Consider the following 19,536-nt stretch of genomic DNA (forward strand, 5'->3'; position numbering starts at 1 on the left):
TTGCTCCTTTAATTGTTTAGCTAAACTTTGATCGATGATTCCTAAGAAACGGTTTGATAGATCAATTTAAAAATTTACACGGGTCTTGGGGGTACATTGAGCTAAAAAAGTCCCTGGCAACATTATTTTTTTTATCGATATTTGCAGAGTAGCGGTTGATTTACTAAAAAACCAAAAAAAGTCATTTTTTTGTACTTTCTTCTAATGGATGTTAAAAATAAAAAAAATTTTTTTTTTTAAAAAACGATGACAGGATCTTGTAGAGAATTTATTCAAGTTTTCAACGCCGCCCTTTAACTTTCTGTGCGATCATTGGTACCTGAAATATCGAAGATCAAAGCCAAAAAGATCATTTTCTGTTTGAAGGCTGATATCTCTGCGATAAATCGTCCTACGAGGTTAAAAAAAAAACCAAATTGAAGCTGAATAAATTTGCTAAACGATGTATGCATTCGTTTAGTTGAAAGAATTTTTCCGCGGTCCGTGGGCTCTTCGGAAAAAAAAAAAAAATTTTGAAATTTTTTGGCTCGCGGTATTTCTCATGTTTGCGCAATAATCGGAGCTTTTAAAAAATTTTGAAAAAAATTCACCTAAACTAGAGATTTCAAGCTATAAAATGCTTTTTTTAAATTTTCGATACGATTTTTTTTCACCAAGTTACAGCCTTCCAAAAATCACTGAAAAATTTATAAAATTTTTCTGCTCCTTTAATTTTTTGCATTAGTGTAATTAGGCTCTCTAAAGCCATTTTGTTAACCAATTTATAAATTACAATTTACTTATACGCACTGTTCATTGACAGGTTATAAATTATAAATTCGAAAAGGGATGTTATAAAATTGGTGACGGAAGGTGTTCAGTCAAGACCCAATTCGCTACCACCTGAGAACGCCGAGCCTCACCAATAGGTCGGCAGCACTTTCGCTAATTCAAACTTACGCGCGAGATCTCAACCAATAGGAAAATTCCATCATTTGAATTATTAGTTCCAACTTTGAATAAAAGAGTTGCGACATGAAACGCACTCATTGGCTTAAGATCTCAACGAGCTACGTGGATTTTTCCTATTGGCTGAAATCTCGTTAGCGTCGTTGTCTAATTTTCTCATTGGTCGACCGCTCTGACGTCACAAAGAAACCGTTGTGGGCTTTCTTTTACGACATTTTCATAATTATAATTCTCAACGTGCTTTTGAACAGTTCACCTCGTGTACTAAAACCGCTTTGTTTCCTAAACGCTTTCTTGAGTTATTAAACTAAATCTTGTGCTGAATTATATTCAATACTTAGTCAGTATATCAAGGCTGCTATTTATTGGATATAAATAAATTGTCACCCGCTTATAATAAATTACTCAAAGTAATTTCCGTGTGTTTAACCACAAAGTACCACGTGTTTCTCTTATACTCGTGTATTAAGTCGCATTCGCTAGCTAGTATTAAGTCGCATTCGCTATACAGTATTCTTACAATTAAAGTGTAAATAAGTGTAAATAAATCTATAATTTATATTTTATAAATCTTGAGTAATTTTTGATTGTTAAAATCACCAACACCTGCACCAGATCCAATTAGTACATCCTCTACTTTACATTTTGGTCCTTCGAGCCGGATCTGGTGTGGATTTTTACAATCAAAAATTATTAAAATTAAAACATCAAAAAAATTGTGAGAAAATAGTGAGTGATCAGTTTCTTGTGCAGTGAAATCGCTAAGTGCCGTGGGCATTGCTGAGCACTGCTAGAGTGCTGCCCGTGGTGATCATAATTACACACCGGTGTAATAAAGACAATTAGATTTTCAAGATCGAAAACTTAGCATCGGTTTTCACTTACCGCGTCCATTTTGTGTGCTACGTTGAAACAAGATGGCCGCCGAAGCCCAAGTCGCTTTACAAATGCAACGCATCGACGCGATGCGCAATATGTCTACCCGCTTGACCGACGCCATTTTCGCTACCCAAGGTGCACCCGCTATTGATGCTGAACTTACTATTCTAGAAAGTTCACGGACTCTTGTCAAAAAAGGATGCCTCCACGACCGCTTGGAAATGGTTTATTATTCGCTGCACTAACCTCATCGATTCATTAGGACGCTACATCGATGAATTCGCTTATTGAGGCACCGCTTCTCGCCAAGGTACCGAATAGTTCCGATTTCGATACCTTTGACAGAATTTGCTAACTCTTTCTGCTTTCAGTTAACACAATCGCTATCAATTGATCTCTTACTCGCTACCGCGCTCGTTAAGTTGAATTCGCTATCAGGAAGTACATGTACTGCCCGTGTACTTATTGATCAAGGATCGGAGTTATCCTTTGTGACGCATTCGCTAATTAAGAAGTTGGATATACCGCTAAACAAGGCAGCTATACCATTACGAGGGATTGGTAATGTGTCAGCTGGACACTCACTTGGATCATGCCAGGTGTCGCTGCATTCGCTACATAGTTCCGCTTCTATTACTATCCAAGCTCATGTGCTTGCTCTATTGACGGTGAACTTGCCGTCATTCACGCTAACCAACAAGAAATGGCCTCACATAAAAGGTCTACAACTCGCTGATCCAGACTTCTTAACATCTCGACCTATTGACATCATTCTGGGTGCAGCACCAGCTGCACACATAATCAACGCTAAAATAAGGAAGGGTAATGACAATGACCCAATCGCTCAGTCAACGACGCTTGGCTGGATCATCTATGGATCTGTGGACACCGCTACTTCTAAACTGACAGCTTACGGTCATCATGTCACTGTTGATGATCAATTACAAGACTTGCTGAGCAAGTTTTGGTACCAAGAAGAACCACAGACAGAATTCGCTATACACTACAATGAAGATGAAGAAAAGTGTGAACAACACTTTGTCAATACACACTACAGACAGACTGATGGTCGATATGTCGTTCGCTTGCCGCTTAAATCCTCTCCAAGTCAACTGGGTGACTCGCTACGAGCTGCGCAATACGCTTTACTTCGTCTTCGCAAACGTCTGGACAAAGATCGAATCTACAAGAAGCTATACTACGACTTCTTGAAAGAATATGAAGACTTGGGACACATGAGACGCGTAAAACTAAAGGATTTACCACCAAACAGCTACATGTTACCTCATCATGGGGTACTCAAAGAACAGAGCACTACCACCAAGCTCAGGGTGGTATTCAATGGGTCATGGAAAACGACATCAGGCGTATCCATCAACGAGATACTCCATGTGGGCCCCAAGATTCAAGTTGACATCAGTGATGTACTGATTCGAATTCGCTGTCACCGCTATCTATTCGCTACTGACGTAACTAAGATGTTTCGTCAGATTGCAGTTGACAAGGAAGATCATCATCTACAGTGCATACTCTGGTTTGACGAAGAGGACCTACCAACAGTATTTGCACTCGCTACGGTTACGTATGGAACAACATCAGCTCCATATCTCGCTGGAAGAGCACTTTTACAACTCGCTGAAGATGAAGGAAATAAATTTCCTAAAGCTGTTGAACCGCTGACGAACACCCGCTACGTTGATGACATCTATGGAGGCGCAGACGAACTCGCTGAGGCAATTCAAGTTGCTCTCGACACAAAAAATATGTGTGCCGCAGGATGCTTCCCGCTTGCAAAATGGGCAAGTAATTCAACAGAATTACTGTCTCAAGTCGCTCCAGTCGAAACCCAAGAAGATACACCACGAGAACTTGGGGATACTACAGTAAAAGTGCTCGGGTTAACCTGGAATTCTACTCAAGATAAATTCCAATTCGGTTATTCGCTACCAGAAGCATCTCCAACTACTAAACGCACAATTTTATCTGAAATTGCTCGCTTGCTCGACCCGCTTGGGTTTTTGGCACCCATCATCGTAAGAGCCAAGATGTTCATGCAGAAGCTGTGGCTGCAGAACTTCGATTGGGATGCTACGCTATCACCGTTGCTTCTTCAAGAATGGAATTTGTTTCGAGATGAACTACATCAGATCTCGAAGATTCAGATACCTCGCTGGAATCATGTAAGAACTGGTGTATCGATTGAATTACATGGATTCTCTGACGCTTCGCAACTCGCTATGGCTGCTGTCGTCTACTTAAAGGTTACTGACGCTACTGGAAGCTCCAATATTTCGCTAGTGTGTGCCAAAACACAAGTTGCACCACTGAAACCAATATCTATACCAAGAATGGAGCTCAATGCCGCTGTATTACTCGCTCAACTGGTACTCTACGTGAAGAAGGTCTTGAAGCTTGAAAACGTACCAATTTTCATGTGGACAGACTCCGCTGTATCCTTAACGTGGATACGAAACAACCCCGCTAGATGGAAAGTCTACATTCGCAACAGAGTTACCAAGATTCAAGAATCGCTACCAAGTGTCAACTGGGATTTTGTTCCTGGGAAACTTAACCCAGCCGACTGCGCTTCAAGAGGTTTAACAGCAGCCAAACTAGAACAGCATTCGCTATGGTGGACGGGACCTAAGTGGCTCAGTCAATCAAAAGAAAACTGGCCATCTTTTGACATCCCTACTCAGACGGTATCACATCTTGAAGAACGTCCAGGTCTGGTTTTTACCATCTACAAGGCAGATTCACACCCGCTACATACGCTATTGGACAAATTCTCTAAGTTGTCACCACTACTTCGCACGCTTGGAATCTGCCTTCGTGCCATCGCTAAATTTAAAAAAGTGCCACAGTCCACACTGGCCACACCACTCTCTACAGTTGACCTGGAACTCGCTAAGACTTTGCTGATCAAGTATACTCAAAGTCAGTACTATTCGCAAGAGCTGAAACTACTGAAAGATGGTGATTCTCTACATCGAAATCATCGTCTCGCTAAATTGATTCCCTACGTCGACTACAATGGAGTACTCAGAGTCGGCGGTCGCTTGAAGAATTCGCTACTGGATGATGATAAAAAAAATCCAGCTATTTTACCACGATCATCACGTCTAAGTACGCTACTGATAGAGCATTCGCATCAAAAGACATTCCATGGGGGAACTCAATTGACACTCGCTGATCTAAGGAGATCTGTCTGGATAGAAGGTGGCCGTGTTCCAGTCAGGTCTCATATTCTTCGCTGCGTCGTGTGCACGAGACATAGAGGTGTTCGTGCACAACAACTAATGGGACAATTGCCATCCGCTCGTGTAAGACCATCTAAAGCATTCTTGCACACTGGAATAGACTACGCTGGGCCAGTAACACGGAAGACATTTCAAGGTCGAGGTGCGAAAACCTATAAGGGTTGGATCGCTGTTTTTGTATGTCTCGCTACGTCCGCTATACACATTGAAATTGTCACCGACTATTCTACTGACGCTTTCGTCGCAGCATTCAGAAGATTCACTAGTAGGAGAGGCGCCTGCAGTACCCTATACTCGGACTGTGGTACAAATTTTGTAGGAGCAGACGCCACGCTAAAGAGAGAATTCGCAGCAGGATCAAAACAGCTACGGGAACTTCAGTATCTATTCGCTACAGATGGCACAGACTGGAAGTTCAACCCGCCAAGTGCTCCCCACTTTGGTGGCAAGTGGGAAGCAGCCGTCAAGTCAATCAAGTTCCATCTTATTCGAACTATTGGTGAATCGCTATTGACTTACGACCAACTCGCTACAGTTTTAACACAGATTGAGGCTGTGTTAAATTCAAGACCGATCGCTCCGCTATCCGAAGATCCTGCAGACTTAACCGCTTTGACTCCTGGACACTTTCTCATCGGTGAACCTCTAATCGCTGTGCCAGGACCTTCGCTGCTGGAAAACAATACCGCTACGTTGTCACGCTGGCAACAATTACAACAAATGTTCCAGTCATTCTGGACTAGATGGTCGTCCGAGTATTTACAACGACATCAATCAATATCAAAGTGGCATCATCCATCTAATATCATCAAAGTGGGCTCATTAGTCCTGCTGACTGATGAGAGGTTCCCACCATCAAAATGGCCACTCGCTAGAGTACTCGCATTACATCCAGGACGAGATGGGTTGACTCGAGTCGTCACCCTGAAGACCGCTACCACTGAACTTGTTAGACCAATCGCTAAACTGTGCGTGCTGCCAGTTCACTCTCCAGACGACAATCCTGTCGACACCGTCGCCAGCGCTGGGGAGAATGTTCAGTCAAGACCCAATTCGCTACCACCTGAGAACGCCGAGCCTCACCAATAGGTCGGCAGCACTTTCGCTAATTCAAACTTACGCGCGAGATCTCAACCAATAGGAAAATTCCATCATTTGAATTATTAGTTCCAACTTTGAATAAAAGAGTTGCGACATGAAACGCACTCATTGGCTTAAGATCTCAACGAGCTACGTGGATTTTTCCTATTGGCTGAAATCTCGTTAGCGTCGTTGTCTAATTTTCTCATTGGTCGACCGCTCTGACGTCACAAAGAAACCGTTGTGGGCTTTCTTTTACGACATTTTCATAATTATAATTCTCAACGTGCTTTTGAACAGTTCACCTCGTGTACTAAAACCGCTTTGTTTCCTAAACGCTTTCTTGAGTTATTAAACTAAATCTTGTGCTGAATTATATTCAATACTTAGTCAGTATATCAAGGCTGCTATTTATTGGATATAAATAAATTGTCACCCGCTTATAATAAATTACTCAAAGTAATTTCCGTGTGTTTAACCACAAAGTACCACGTGTTTCTCTTATACTCGTGTATTAAGTCGCATTCGCTAGCTAGTATTAAGTCGCATTCGCTATACAGTATTCTTACAATTAAAGTGTAAATAAGTGTAAATAAATCTATAATTTATATTTTATAAATCTTGAGTAATTTTTGATTGTTAAAATCACCAACACCTGCACCAGATCCAATTAGTACATCCTCTACTTTACATTTTGGTCCTTCGAGCCGGATCTGGTGTGGATTTTTACAATCAAAAATTATTAAAATTAAAACATCAAAAAAATTGTGAGAAAATAGTGAGTGATCAGTTTCTTGTGCAGTGAAATCGCTAAGTGCCGTGGGCATTGCTGAGCACTGCTAGAGTGCTGCCCGTGGTGATCATAATTACACACCGGTGTAATAAAGACAATTAGATTTTCAAGATCGAAAACTTAGCATCGGTTTTCACTTACCGCGTCCATTTTGTGTGCTACGTTGAAACAAGATGGCCGCCGAAGCCCAAGTCGCTTTACAAATGCAACGCATCGACGCGATGCGCAATATGTCTACCCGCTTGACCGACGCCATTTTCGCTACCCAAGGTGCACCCGCTATTGATGCTGAACTTACTATTCTAGAAAGTTCACGGACTCTTGTCAAAAAAGGATGCCTCCACGACCGCTTGGAAATGGTTTATTATTCGCTGCACTAACCTCATCGATTCATTAGGACGCTACATCGATGAATTCGCTTATTGAGGCACCGCTTCTCGCCAAGGTACCGAATAGTTCCGATTTCGATACCTTTGACAGAATTTGCTAACTCTTTCTGCTTTCAGTTAACACAATCGCTATCAATTGATCTCTTACTCGCTACCGCGCTCGTTAAGTTGAATTCGCTATCAGGAAGTACATGTACTGCCCGTGTACTTATTGATCAAGGATCGGAGTTATCCTTTGTGACGCATTCGCTAATTAAGAAGTTGGATATACCGCTAAACAAGGCAGCTATACCATTACGAGGGATTGGTAATGTGTCAGCTGGACACTCACTTGGATCATGCCAGGTGTCGCTGCATTCGCTACATAGTTCCGCTTCTATTACTATCCAAGCTCATGTGCTTGCTCTATTGACGGTGAACTTGCCGTCATTCACGCTAACCAACAAGAAATGGCCTCACATAAAAGGTCTACAACTCGCTGATCCAGACTTCTTAACATCTCGACCTATTGACATCATTCTGGGTGCAGCACCAGCTGCACACATAATCAACGCTAAAATAAGGAAGGGTAATGACAATGACCCAATCGCTCAGTCAACGACGCTTGGCTGGATCATCTATGGATCTGTGGACACCGCTACTTCTAAACTGACAGCTTACGGTCATCATGTCACTGTTGATGATCAATTACAAGACTTGCTGAGCAAGTTTTGGTACCAAGAAGAACCACAGACAGAATTCGCTATACACTACAATGAAGATGAAGAAAAGTGTGAACAACACTTTGTCAATACACACTACAGACAGACTGATGGTCGATATGTCGTTCGCTTGCCGCTTAAATCCTCTCCAAGTCAACTGGGTGACTCGCTACGAGCTGCGCAATACGCTTTACTTCGTCTTCGCAAACGTCTGGACAAAGATCCAATCTACAAGAAGCTATACTACGACTTCTTGAAAGAATATGAAGACTTGGGACACATGAGACGCGTAAAACTAAAGGATTTACCACCAAACAGCTACATGTTACCTCATCATGGGGTACTCAAAGAACAGAGCACTACCACCAAGCTCAGGGTGGTATTCAATGGGTCATGGAAAACGACATCAGGCGTATCCATCAACGAGATACTCCATGTGGGCCCCAAGATTCAAGTTGACATCAGTGATGTACTGATTCGAATTCGCTGTCACCGCTATCTATTCGCTACTGACGTAACTAAGATGTTTCGTCAGATTGCAGTTGACAAGGAAGATCATCATCTACAGTGCATACTCTGGTTTGACGAAGAGGACCTACCAACAGTATTTGCACTCGCTACGGTTACGTATGGAACAACATCAGCTCCATATCTCGCTGGAAGAGCACTTTTACAACTCGCTGAAGATGAAGGAAATAAATTTCCTAAAGCTGTTGAACCGCTGACGAACACCCGCTACGTTGATGACATCTATGGAGGCGCAGACGAACTCGCTGAGGCAATTCAAGTTGCTCTCGACACAAAAAATATGTGTGCCGCAGGATGCTTCCCGCTTGCAAAATGGGCAAGTAATTCAACAGAATTACTGTCTCAAGTCGCTCCAGTCGAAACCCAAGAAGATACACCACGAGAACTTGGGGATACTACAGTAAAAGTGCTCGGGTTAACCTGGAATTCTACTCAAGATAAATTCCAATTCGGTTATTCGCTACCAGAAGCATCTCCAACTACTAAACGCACAATTTTATCTGAAATTGCTCGCTTGCTCGACCCGCTTGGGTTTTTGGCACCCATCATCGTAAGAGCCAAGATGTTCATGCAGAAGCTGTGGCTGCAGAACTTCGATTGGGATGCTACGCTATCACCGTTGCTTCTTCAAGAATGGAATTTGTTTCGAGATGAACTACATCAGATCTCGAAGATTCAGATACCTCGCTGGAATCATGTAAGAACTGGTGTATCGATTGAATTACATGGATTCTCTGACGCTTCGCAACTCGCTATGGCTGCTGTCGTCTACTTAAAGGTTACTGACGCTACTGGAAGCTCCAATATTTCGCTAGTGTGTGCCAAAACACAAGTTGCACCACTGAAACCAATATCTATACCAAGAATGGAGCTCAATGCCGCTGTATTACTCGCTCAACTGGTACTCTACGTGAAGAAGGTCTTGAAGCTTGAAAACGTACCAATTTTCATGTGGACAGACTCCGCTGTATCCTTAACGTGGATACGAAACAACCCCGCTAGATGGAAAGTCTACATTCGCAACAGAGTTACCAAGATTCAAGAATCGCTACCAAGTGTCAACTGGGATTTTGTTCCTGGGAAACTTAACCCAGCCGACTGCGCTTCAAGAGGTTTAACAGCAGCCAAACTAGAACAGCATTCGCTATGGTGGACGGGACCTAAGTGGCTCAGTCAATCAAAAGAAAACTGGCCATCTTTTGACATCCCTACTCAGACGGTATCACATCTTGAAGAACGTCCAGGTCTGGTTTTTACCATCTACAAGGCAGATTCACACCCGCTACATACGCTATTGGACAAATTCTCTAAGTTGTCACCACTACTTCGCACGCTTGGAATCTGCCTTCGTGCCATCGCTAAATTTAAAAAAGTGCCACAGTCCACACTGGCCACACCACTCTCTACAGTTGACCTGGAACTCGCTAAGACTTTGCTGATCAAGTATACTCAAAGTCAGTACTATTCGCAAGAGCTGAAACTACTGAAAGATGGTGATTCTCTACATCGAAATCATCGTCTCGCTAAATTGATTCCCTACGTCGACTACAATGGAGTACTCAGAGTCGGCGGTCGCTTGAAGAATTCGCTACTGGATGATGATAAAAAAAATCCAGCTATTTTACCACGATCATCACGTCTAAGTACGCTACTGATAGAGCATTCGCATCAAAAGACATTCCATGGGGGAACTCAATTGACACTCGCTGATCTAAGGAGATCTGTCTGGATAGAAGGTGGCCGTGTTCCAGTCAGGTCTCATATTCTTCGCTGCGTCGTGTGCACGAGACATAGAGGTGTTCGTGCACAACAACTAATGGGACAATTGCCATCCGCTCGTGTAAGACCATCTAAAGCATTCTTGCACACTGGAATAGACTACGCTGGGCCAGTAACACGGAAGACATTTCAAGGTCGAGGTGCGAAAACCTATAAGGGTTGGATCGCTGTTTTTGTATGTCTCGCTACGTCCGCTATACACATTGAAATTGTCACCGACTATTCTACTGACGCTTTCGTCGCAGCATTCAGAAGATTCACTAGTAGGAGAGGCGCCTGCAGTACCCTATACTCGGACTGTGGTACAAATTTTGTAGGAGCAGACGCCACGCTAAAGAGAGAATTCGCAGCAGGATCAAAACAGCTACGGGAACTTCAGTATCTATTCGCTACAGATGGCACAGACTGGAAGTTCAACCCGCCAAGTGCTCCCCACTTTGGTGGCAAGTGGGAAGCAGCCGTCAAGTCAATCAAGTTCCATCTTATTCGAACTATTGGTGAATCGCTATTGACTTACGACCAACTCGCTACAGTTTTAACACAGATTGAGGCTGTGTTAAATTCAAGACCGATCGCTCCGCTATCCGAAGATCCTGCAGACTTAACCGCTTTGACTCCTGGACACTTTCTCATCGGTGAACCTCTAATCGCTGTGCCAGGACCTTCGCTGCTGGAAAACAATACCGCTACGTTGTCACGCTGGCAACAATTACAACAAATGTTCCAGTCATTCTGGACTAGATGGTCGTCCGAGTATTTACAACGACATCAATCAATATCAAAGTGGCATCATCCATCTAATATCATCAAAGTGGGCTCATTAGTCCTGCTGACTGATGAGAGGTTCCCACCATCAAAATGGCCACTCGCTAGAGTACTCGCATTACATCCAGGACGAGATGGGTTGACTCGAGTCGTCACCCTGAAGACCGCTACCACTGAACTTGTTAGACCAATCGCTAAACTGTGCGTGCTGCCAGTTCACTCTCCAGACGACAATCCTGTCGACACCGTCGCCAGCGCTGGGGAGAATGTTCAGTCAAGACCCAATTCGCTACCACCTGAGAACGCCGAGCCTCACCAATAGGTCGGCAGCACTTTCGCTAATTCAAACTTACGCGCGAGATCTCAACCAATAGGAAAATTCCATCATTTGAATTATTAGTTCCAACTTTGAATAAAAGAGTTGCGACATGAAACGCACTCATTGGCTTAAGATCTCAACGAGCTACGTGGATTTTTCCTATTGGCTGAAATCTCGTTAGCGTCGTTGTCTAATTTTCTCATTGGTCGACCGCTCTGACGTCACAAAGAAACCGTTGTGGGCTTTCTTTTACGACATTTTCATAATTATAATTCTCAACGTGCTTTTGAACAGTTCACCTCGTGTACTAAAACCGCTTTGTTTCCTAAACGCTTTCTTGAGTTATTAAACTAAATCTTGTGCTGAATTATATTCAATACTTAGTCAGTATATCAAGGCTGCTATTTATTGGATATAAATAAATTGTCACCCGCTTATAATAAATTACTCAAAGTAATTTCCGTGTGTTTAACCACAAAGTACCACGTGTTTCTCTTATACTCGTGTATTAAGTCGCATTCGCTAGCTAGTATTAAGTCGCATTCGCTATACAGTATTCTTACAATTAAAGTGTAAATAAGTGTAAATAAATCTATAATTTATATTTTATAAATCTTGAGTAATTTTTGATTGTTAAAATCACCAACACCTGCACCAGATCCAATTAGTACATCCTCTACTTTACAGAAGGAATTACGAGGATAAAGAAAGCAGGACAACGGAACCCTGGAAATATAATTAACACAGAGAAATTGAGAGCAGCCGAAGCAAATTATCACCTGCAATTACCCAGGACTGCTGAATTAAAATTGGAGGTAAATTATAATTAATTCAAGCCGCTGATTAATTCTATTAATCTGGCAAATTAATTATAATACATTACTTAATATCTTTCCGTTGATCTCGCGTAAAGAACGGATAGTTCAGGCTCTCCAGCCGTTCAATCTCGTGTTCTCGAAAGTTCCGTCGCGTCATTTGTCGTCAATATCTGGCTTAAACTCTGTAATAATTATTCAAGGCTCCCTAGCCGGAATAAAACTAAATTTATCTCGTACATAATCCGGTAATTAAAACTATTAATTTATTAATTTATTCCAGGCTCTCCAGCCGTTATAAATTAATTTATTAATCGATCTTAAGATTAATACAGGCTGGAATTTATTCCGTCGGCCGCATTAATTCTAAGATTCATTAATTCAATCGATTTACTCTATCAATGTCAATAAAATCGAGAACCGAGTGACGCCAATTCACCGGCCTAAAATTCTAGTCAACCCGAAATCAAATTCTAGTCAGTACGTGATTATTAAATTAATTTTAAGTTAATTAAAATATCTAAAAACTAAATAAAAGATACTAGAGTTTGAATAAATTAAATTGTGAGTAAAATTGAGAAAACGGATTATTTTAAAAGTGAAATAAATTTATTGTGAAAATTGTTAGTGGAAAATTAGGAATTGAAAATAATAATTGTATAAAATTTGTGGCAAATTAATTATAAAATTTAATCAGAGAAAGTTAATTAGGAAAATTTATAAAGTGGAAAAGATTAATTAATTTATAATTTATATTAAACAAAAAAATAAATTAATTAATTGGAAAGGACAGTAAATCATAGCAAGAAAAAATTTATATTGAGTATGGGAAATTATGAAGTGTTGAAAAATTGAGTGAGAAAGTTAATGAGTAGAGTCACTTAGTTATAGAGTCAAATTAGAATAAAGAAAACTGTGTCTGTGATTTAGGTCCGGTGGACATGTTAAGATTAGATTGGTTATATATCAAGGAGATGTTTTAATTGTTTAAGGAAAATTTTAGTTAATGTCCAGGGGACAAATTTATTAATTGGTATTAAGGTTCAACGTCCAGGGGACGGTATTTTAATAATAATTACTAAGGTTAATGTCCAGGGGACAAATTAATAAGGTTTAACGTCCAGGGGACGATTTTTTAACGTGGGAGTGTGTGTGTGGAAACGTCCGGAAGACGTATTAGTTTGTCATAAGATTCCGTCCAGGGGACGAGGAAAAATTTAGTTTGTCATAAGGAAAACCGTCCAGGGGACGAGGTTATTAGTTTGTCATAAGAAAATTAGTTTGTCATAAGGAAAACCGTCCAGGGGACGAGATTATTAGTTTGTCATAAGAATATAGTTTGTCATAAGGAAATTAGTTTGTCATAAGGTAATTAATTGTTATTAAAGGAAAAATAAATAAGAAGCAAGGTGCTTAAATTAATTAAAATTAAAAGCAAAGTTTTAATAAAAATTTATTCCAGCCTGTTCACTATTCCTCTCCTCTCTCACAAAATATAAATTTACAAACGACCCTGAGAATCAAAAATTACAATTAACATCCGGTTCTGGAAGGCCGAGTCCATCTTCCAGTGGCGCCCTAATATTCGACTATAATACTTAGGTGCGACCAGACTTGGCAAGCTAATCACTCTGTCATAGCTTATTCTTTTATTTAAGTTAATTAAGTTATTTAAACTGGTATTTATATAATAATAATTATTGTGGATTGGACCTAATTGATTGGAATGGTTTGGTGGACTTGGAAGGAAGGACTGGTTATGGTTTTGGTCTTGGTCTTGGAGGAAAAGGATCGGTGGAATGAAGGACTGGTTAAGGTTAGAGATTGTTGGAGTAAGTGAACTCATTTTGTTTTATTGTCGGGTTAACTATTTATTTGTAAAATAATATTTAAGATTGGAGTCATTTACTAAATTAGAGTCAGTAGAGTCACATTGTCGTTCTTTATCTAAGTCAATTGTCGAGTCAGTGTCATCAGTCATTTTGGTTATTGTTCATCTTTCATCAATTATCTGTAAAGCGGCTTCGTTAAATGGATGCCATGGTTTTTATGTTTAAATTTGACATATAAAATTAATTTATCACAACCTTCCTGATAAGTTAGGTATTGGCAGGGAGCGCGACGAAAACGACATCTGATGGCTACAAAAAATCATGCTCGAGAATTATAAAAGATATATAAAATCAGTGTAAAAAATAAAAATTCGTTATAAAATCAAAATATAAAAATTTATACTGATATAAATAAAAAAGTGTAATTGTATTTTTGATAGAGAAAATTAAATTGAATATATTTCGATAAAAAAATTAAGTATAAAAAATTTTAATAAATAATAAACACTATTATTTTAGAATAGAATAAGGTTAACCGATAAAATCAAAACAAATAATATATGACAACTACAATGATAATGGTTTAGAAAATAGTAGAATAGTCAATTGAGTTTTTTAACAAAATTGAAGAAAATAATTTTATTTTAATTCATGATAATTTGCTTGTAAATCGTAACTAAAAAAACATAATGTTTTTTTAACCTTCCGTTACAAGCGCTTTCTCTAGTATCTCACTCATATTCACGCCAACTCTATTAGCTTAAGTAGTGTTGTATAGGGAATCACCGTATAGCGCGAGTAACGAAGGGTTAAAAAATAATTTTTAGGCAATGATAAAAATCATTATCCAAACCGGATTTGAATCAATAAATTATAAAATATTGTTTTAACCTCAACTGATGAGCAAAGGCAAACATTAACGACACAATAACTATTATGAACTATTTTTAAACTTAATTTTCATGTGTTTATATTCAAAGAGAGCATGATTTAACGAAATTGTATCTACAGCGAGCGCTGCGATCGTTTCAGTTGTCCCCACCATATACTAGGCTCCCTGCCAATAAGACTTCTCTCCTAATTTTAATACTGTGTGGTCCAGTACGGGGCTTATCCTCGTCCTGAGGCACTGAGTTCGGCTAGACAGGTTTGCAAAACACCTGAAGTTTTTAGTCTACTTGCCCTACTACGAAACTTTGTGGCGAAAAATTGCCGTAGTCAAATAAAAAATTGAATAAAATAGAGAAAAATCTCGTGAATCTCCCGGTACAAAAACCCGGCAAAAATTCGTGTAACTTTTTTTGTTATTAACAAAAACGTTTTGCAACTAAAGCCTCAGTCAACTTTAACGGAATACTGGAGAAAGATTTTTCTCATGCAGTTAATGAAATTTACAAAATAAAATAATTCAATATTTTCTGAATCGTTTGGTCACAAACTTTATACGAAAATGTTAATTATTAATTATGAAAATAATTATTTAATTTAATTAACAGAAAAAAATACTAGCCTAACAGCTGCTGTTTTTACCAGCGTGGTCTGCGCATATCCATAGTGGGGAGAAATTGCGCGCGTCGCCATGTCTTATTTAAAATTCTAAGCGCGTGAATTATTTTATTTCAGGCAATTATTTATTTTAATACTATAAATTAAATTAATTAATGAGAAAACTTTATAACAATTGATAAAATTATTAATATATACTGTAGTATTATTTAAAAAAAAAGTTTTAATTTCATAAAAATTTCATAAAAATATTTAAATATACAGTTCATTATTTTTTTATATAATTACATTTTTCACCAATTATTTTTGTTTCTAATACTTTTCTTATAATTATTGTGAATATTATTTGCTTGTAATTATTTTAAGAAAATAATCATAAAATGAAGATCTTACCAATTTTTTTTTTATTGCCTTTAATTATAATTTGACTAATTGATAATAAATAATTTTAGCTTGAATTACTTCCAAGTATAATTTGTTCGTGATATAAAAAAAAAAAAATTTCGTTCAATTGTCGCAAAAACTTTGAAATAATTTTTAAATAATTTGGAAATTAATAATTTTTATGAAATTAAAACTTTTTTTAAAAATAATACTACAGTATACATTAATAATTTTAATAATTTTATCAATTGTTATAAAGTTTTCTCATTAATTAATTTAATTTATAGTATTAAAATAAATAATTGCCTGAAATAAAATAATTCACGCGCTTAGAATTTTAAATAAGACATGGCGACGCGCGCAATTTCTCCCCACTATGGATATGCGCAGACCACGTCGGTAAAAACAGCAGCTGTTAGGCTAGTATTTTTTTCTATTGACTAAATTAAATAATTTTTTTCATAATTAATAATTAACATTTTCGTATAAAGTTTGTGACCAAACGATTCAGAAAATATTGAATTATTTTATTTTGTACATTTCATTAACCTTCCGTCACACGCGTTAAAGTTCCTGACGTCGTTTCACGCGTCGCGGGGAATCGCCGCAATGCTTTTTAGCTTGACAGTGTTGCCAGATCCATTCTAAGCGCGTAAAATAGTATCTTCTAGTCAAATTCAAATTAGCGATGTACTTAGCATGTTTTTTTCTTTTTTTTTCAAGTTCAATTCAATGAATAAAAAATTTTTTTATTTGCATCATCATTATTTTTATTTTCGAAATACAAAAATCCTTAAATTTTTAAAACCAATTAAAATTATTTAAATGTGATGTTAAGTGCTATTTGTTGTTATATATATTATCCGTGGTTTTATAAAAACTATAATTATTTTACCACTTTTTAATTTCAGTTAACAGCCACTTGACAATCACAAACGTACATTATTTTATATTGTATATTGTTATAGCCCTTTCTAGAGTAATTATGATATTAATTAATATTATTTATACATTTTTCAATGCAATAGTAATTGTCGTTATAATACTAATGGACTAGTACTAAATATTTATCTATTTATCAGTCACAGATAATTATTTGCAAAAAACTCTATTTAATTTAAATTTGTTTTAAGTATCAAAGTTATATTGCACTTACAAATAATAAATTAAAAATTATGACATGAACTTTTTTTTCTTAACACAAATATAGAATCTCATAAATTAAAATTTAGATTTAACAACAGATATTATTTTTAAATACTTAGTGAATTTTTAAATTCAGAAACTTCTGAAAAATCACGTGATATCGAAAATTAAATCATATTTAATTCGAGAAAAATATAATATCCAAAAACATAATGTTAAATTTGAAAAATAATGCTCCAAATGATTCACTACTCCTCGGAGTATCCATTATCATTATCATAATCATGACATTTGATACAACTTGCTTTTGTGTGTTCTCTGCAAATTGTTTTAAAACAACTTGCACACTGAGTTTTAGATTTTCTGTTTTTACGCCGAGGACACATAAAATACCAGCTACTTCGTGACTACTATCATCTTTTGATAGCTTGTTGGAATAAGTTTTGATACGTGAACGAAGATCTACTGGTAACATTGACATATTGGCTCGTTGTTTTAACAAAGGTGCAGTTAACTCTCGGGCTATAATCTTAATAAATGCAGATCTTTTCAGATTATGCTTAGTATTGTTATTATAAATAATTTGACTGTTAATCGTAGCAATATTCATCAACGTAAAAAATGTCGTCAAAGACCATCGATTACTATTTCTTGATACACTGTACGCTGATTTCAGCTTATCAACAGTGTCAACACCACCTTTATGTTTGTTGTAATACGTAATGATTTGAGGTTTTTTTCTATCACCGGTATCAGGATCTATACTTCCTGAAGAATGCAACGATGAAGTCAATAAAACATTTTTATTTTTCCTGGGTACATAGGACACAAGCATAACATCTTTTTGAAATCCAAACAAACTACTGTAAATGGCTCTTTTTTTAGTAACTACAAAATCTGGTGGTAGTTCTGTTTTATTTTTTCGAATAGTACCCACGATAGTTGTATTATAATGATTTTTTAGTTCTTGAATAAGAGGTACTGAAGTAAACCAATTGTCCATTACTAAAGTTCGACCAGTGTTTAATACAGAGTCAGCAATACGTTTAACGACATTGGCCGGTTTATTATCTGTTTTATTTTTCTGTTTTCCAAGATACATCTCCATTTTAGTTACGTAAAAACTTTGCGAGTCAACAAGAGCCCATGTTTTTAATCCATATTTATCAGGTTTTTTAGGCATGTACTGTTTGAAGCTACATCGACCGCGAAACGCTGACATCATTTCTTCAACAGTTAACACCTGACCTGGAGTATAATTATCTTGACATGATGTGTTAAATTTTTCCCAAACTTCTTGAATGGGTGCAAATTTATCAAGTGATGCTCGTTGTTTTCGAGTATTTATATCGTCAAAGCGTAATGCTCGGAGTAATAAATTAAAGCGATTAAAACTCATCACGCAGCGAAAATAATCAGAAGATGTACCGTCTGTAGCCCAAATATCTCTAAGATTCACTCGGGACATTTTAAGTGCTCCAGCGAGATATAACAACCCAAATAACGCACGCATTTCAGTAACATCAGTCGTAGCACAGTCTCTAGCTCGATCAAATTTGGGTTGCTGACTTAATAATTTTATGTTTGTAAAATTGACTATGTCTTCAATCATTTGTTTATCAAAAAAGAGTTCCCAGCATTTGATTGGTGAATTACATTTTTCAGCTGGTTTTTTAACTCTGGAAATATGATTGGGATTTGTTGCCTCCAATTTTGAAAAAGGTTTTTTCATCCATCTTGTAGTTTTATTTTTTCCTACATAATAACTTTTACAGTTTGCTTTATTAAAGCTAGTCTCATCATCTGAATCACTAGATTCTTCAGTATCACTAGCATGATCTGAAATTTCATATTCAGCATCTGAAACATCACTATCAGAAAAAATAGCTGAGGGATCACCCGTGATTTCATCATTTTCGATTTCTGGCTGAAACCAATTACTTGTTGTTGATGTTCTAGTTGATGACATAATAAGATTTAGCTGAAAAAAATTTATATTTTAATTAATTTATTTATGTGAATTATTGATTAATCAAATGCCTATTCAGATCATTAATTTATTTAATCAACTATATTTAATTACATGATTAAATGAAAAATAATTTATTGACACGTACCTGTACATAACCTATTTGTTCTCAATATTTCTAGTGAAACACCTTACATGATAAATATTTAATACTTGGAATAAATTTATATTTGATTTGTAATATTTTATGTAATTTTATTGACTTCAATTATTGCAATCAATTAATATAATTAATAATCCATAAATAAACAACTAGACGATATATAGATGTATTTGTGTGTTATTTACCCATAGGTATTGTACACGGAGTTACTGCGCAAGGTCTGTAGACAGTATCGAACAATCTGGCAGCAAGTAAAATTTTTATATCAAGAGCACACGCG

The 19,536-nt window shown here is 37.5% G+C and overlaps 3 protein-coding genes across 3 annotated transcripts; 2 read left to right on the forward strand and 1 right to left on the reverse strand.

Annotated features, from left to right (window-relative positions):
* The first annotated feature begins 1,865 nt into the window (after positions 1 to 1,865).
* Positions 1,866 to 6,176, forward strand: LOC130671223 (uncharacterized). Its single transcript, XM_057474990.1, has 2 exons — positions 1,866 to 2,051; positions 2,199 to 6,176. Exons 1-2 carry the CDS (start codon positions 1,866 to 1,868, stop codon positions 6,174 to 6,176), a joined length of 4,164 nt encoding a protein of 1,387 aa, XP_057330973.1.
* A 957-nt stretch (positions 6,177 to 7,133) lies between these two features.
* On the forward strand, positions 7,134 to 11,444 carry LOC130671227 (uncharacterized). The gene is made up of 2 exons (XM_057474994.1): positions 7,134 to 7,319; positions 7,467 to 11,444. Exons 1-2 carry the CDS (start codon positions 7,134 to 7,136, stop codon positions 11,442 to 11,444), a joined length of 4,164 nt encoding a protein of 1,387 aa, XP_057330977.1.
* A 5,858-nt stretch (positions 11,445 to 17,302) lies between these two features.
* Positions 17,303 to 19,093, reverse strand: LOC130671228 (uncharacterized). The gene has a single exon (XM_057474995.1). The coding sequence runs from the start codon at positions 19,091 to 19,093 to the stop codon at positions 17,303 to 17,305; it is 1,791 nt and encodes a 596-aa protein (XP_057330978.1).
* Between the last annotated feature and the right edge of the window lie 443 nt (positions 19,094 to 19,536).

This window comes from Microplitis mediator, chromosome 7 (assembly GCF_029852145.1).
Source record: "Microplitis mediator isolate UGA2020A chromosome 7, iyMicMedi2.1, whole genome shotgun sequence".
NCBI classification, from domain to species: Eukaryota; Metazoa; Arthropoda; class Insecta; order Hymenoptera; family Braconidae; genus Microplitis; species Microplitis mediator.

What these genes read in the sequence shown, in the direction of transcription:
- LOC130671228 (XM_057474995.1), bottom strand. Translation starts at nt 19,093, where the DNA reads ATGTCATCAACTAGAACATCAACAACAAGTAATTGGTTTCAGCCAGAA.
- LOC130671223 (XM_057474990.1), top strand. Translation starts at nt 1,866, where the DNA reads ATGGCCGCCGAAGCCCAAGTCGCTTTACAAATGCAACGCATCGACGCG. An exon ending in TCCACGACCGCTTGGAAATG is followed by an intron (nt 2,052 to 2,198) that starts GTTTATTATTCG and finishes TTCTGCTTTCAG; the next exon opens with TTAACACAATCGCTATCAAT.
- LOC130671227 (XM_057474994.1), top strand. Translation starts at nt 7,134, where the DNA reads ATGGCCGCCGAAGCCCAAGTCGCTTTACAAATGCAACGCATCGACGCG. An exon ending in TCCACGACCGCTTGGAAATG is followed by an intron (nt 7,320 to 7,466) that starts GTTTATTATTCG and finishes TTCTGCTTTCAG; the next exon opens with TTAACACAATCGCTATCAAT.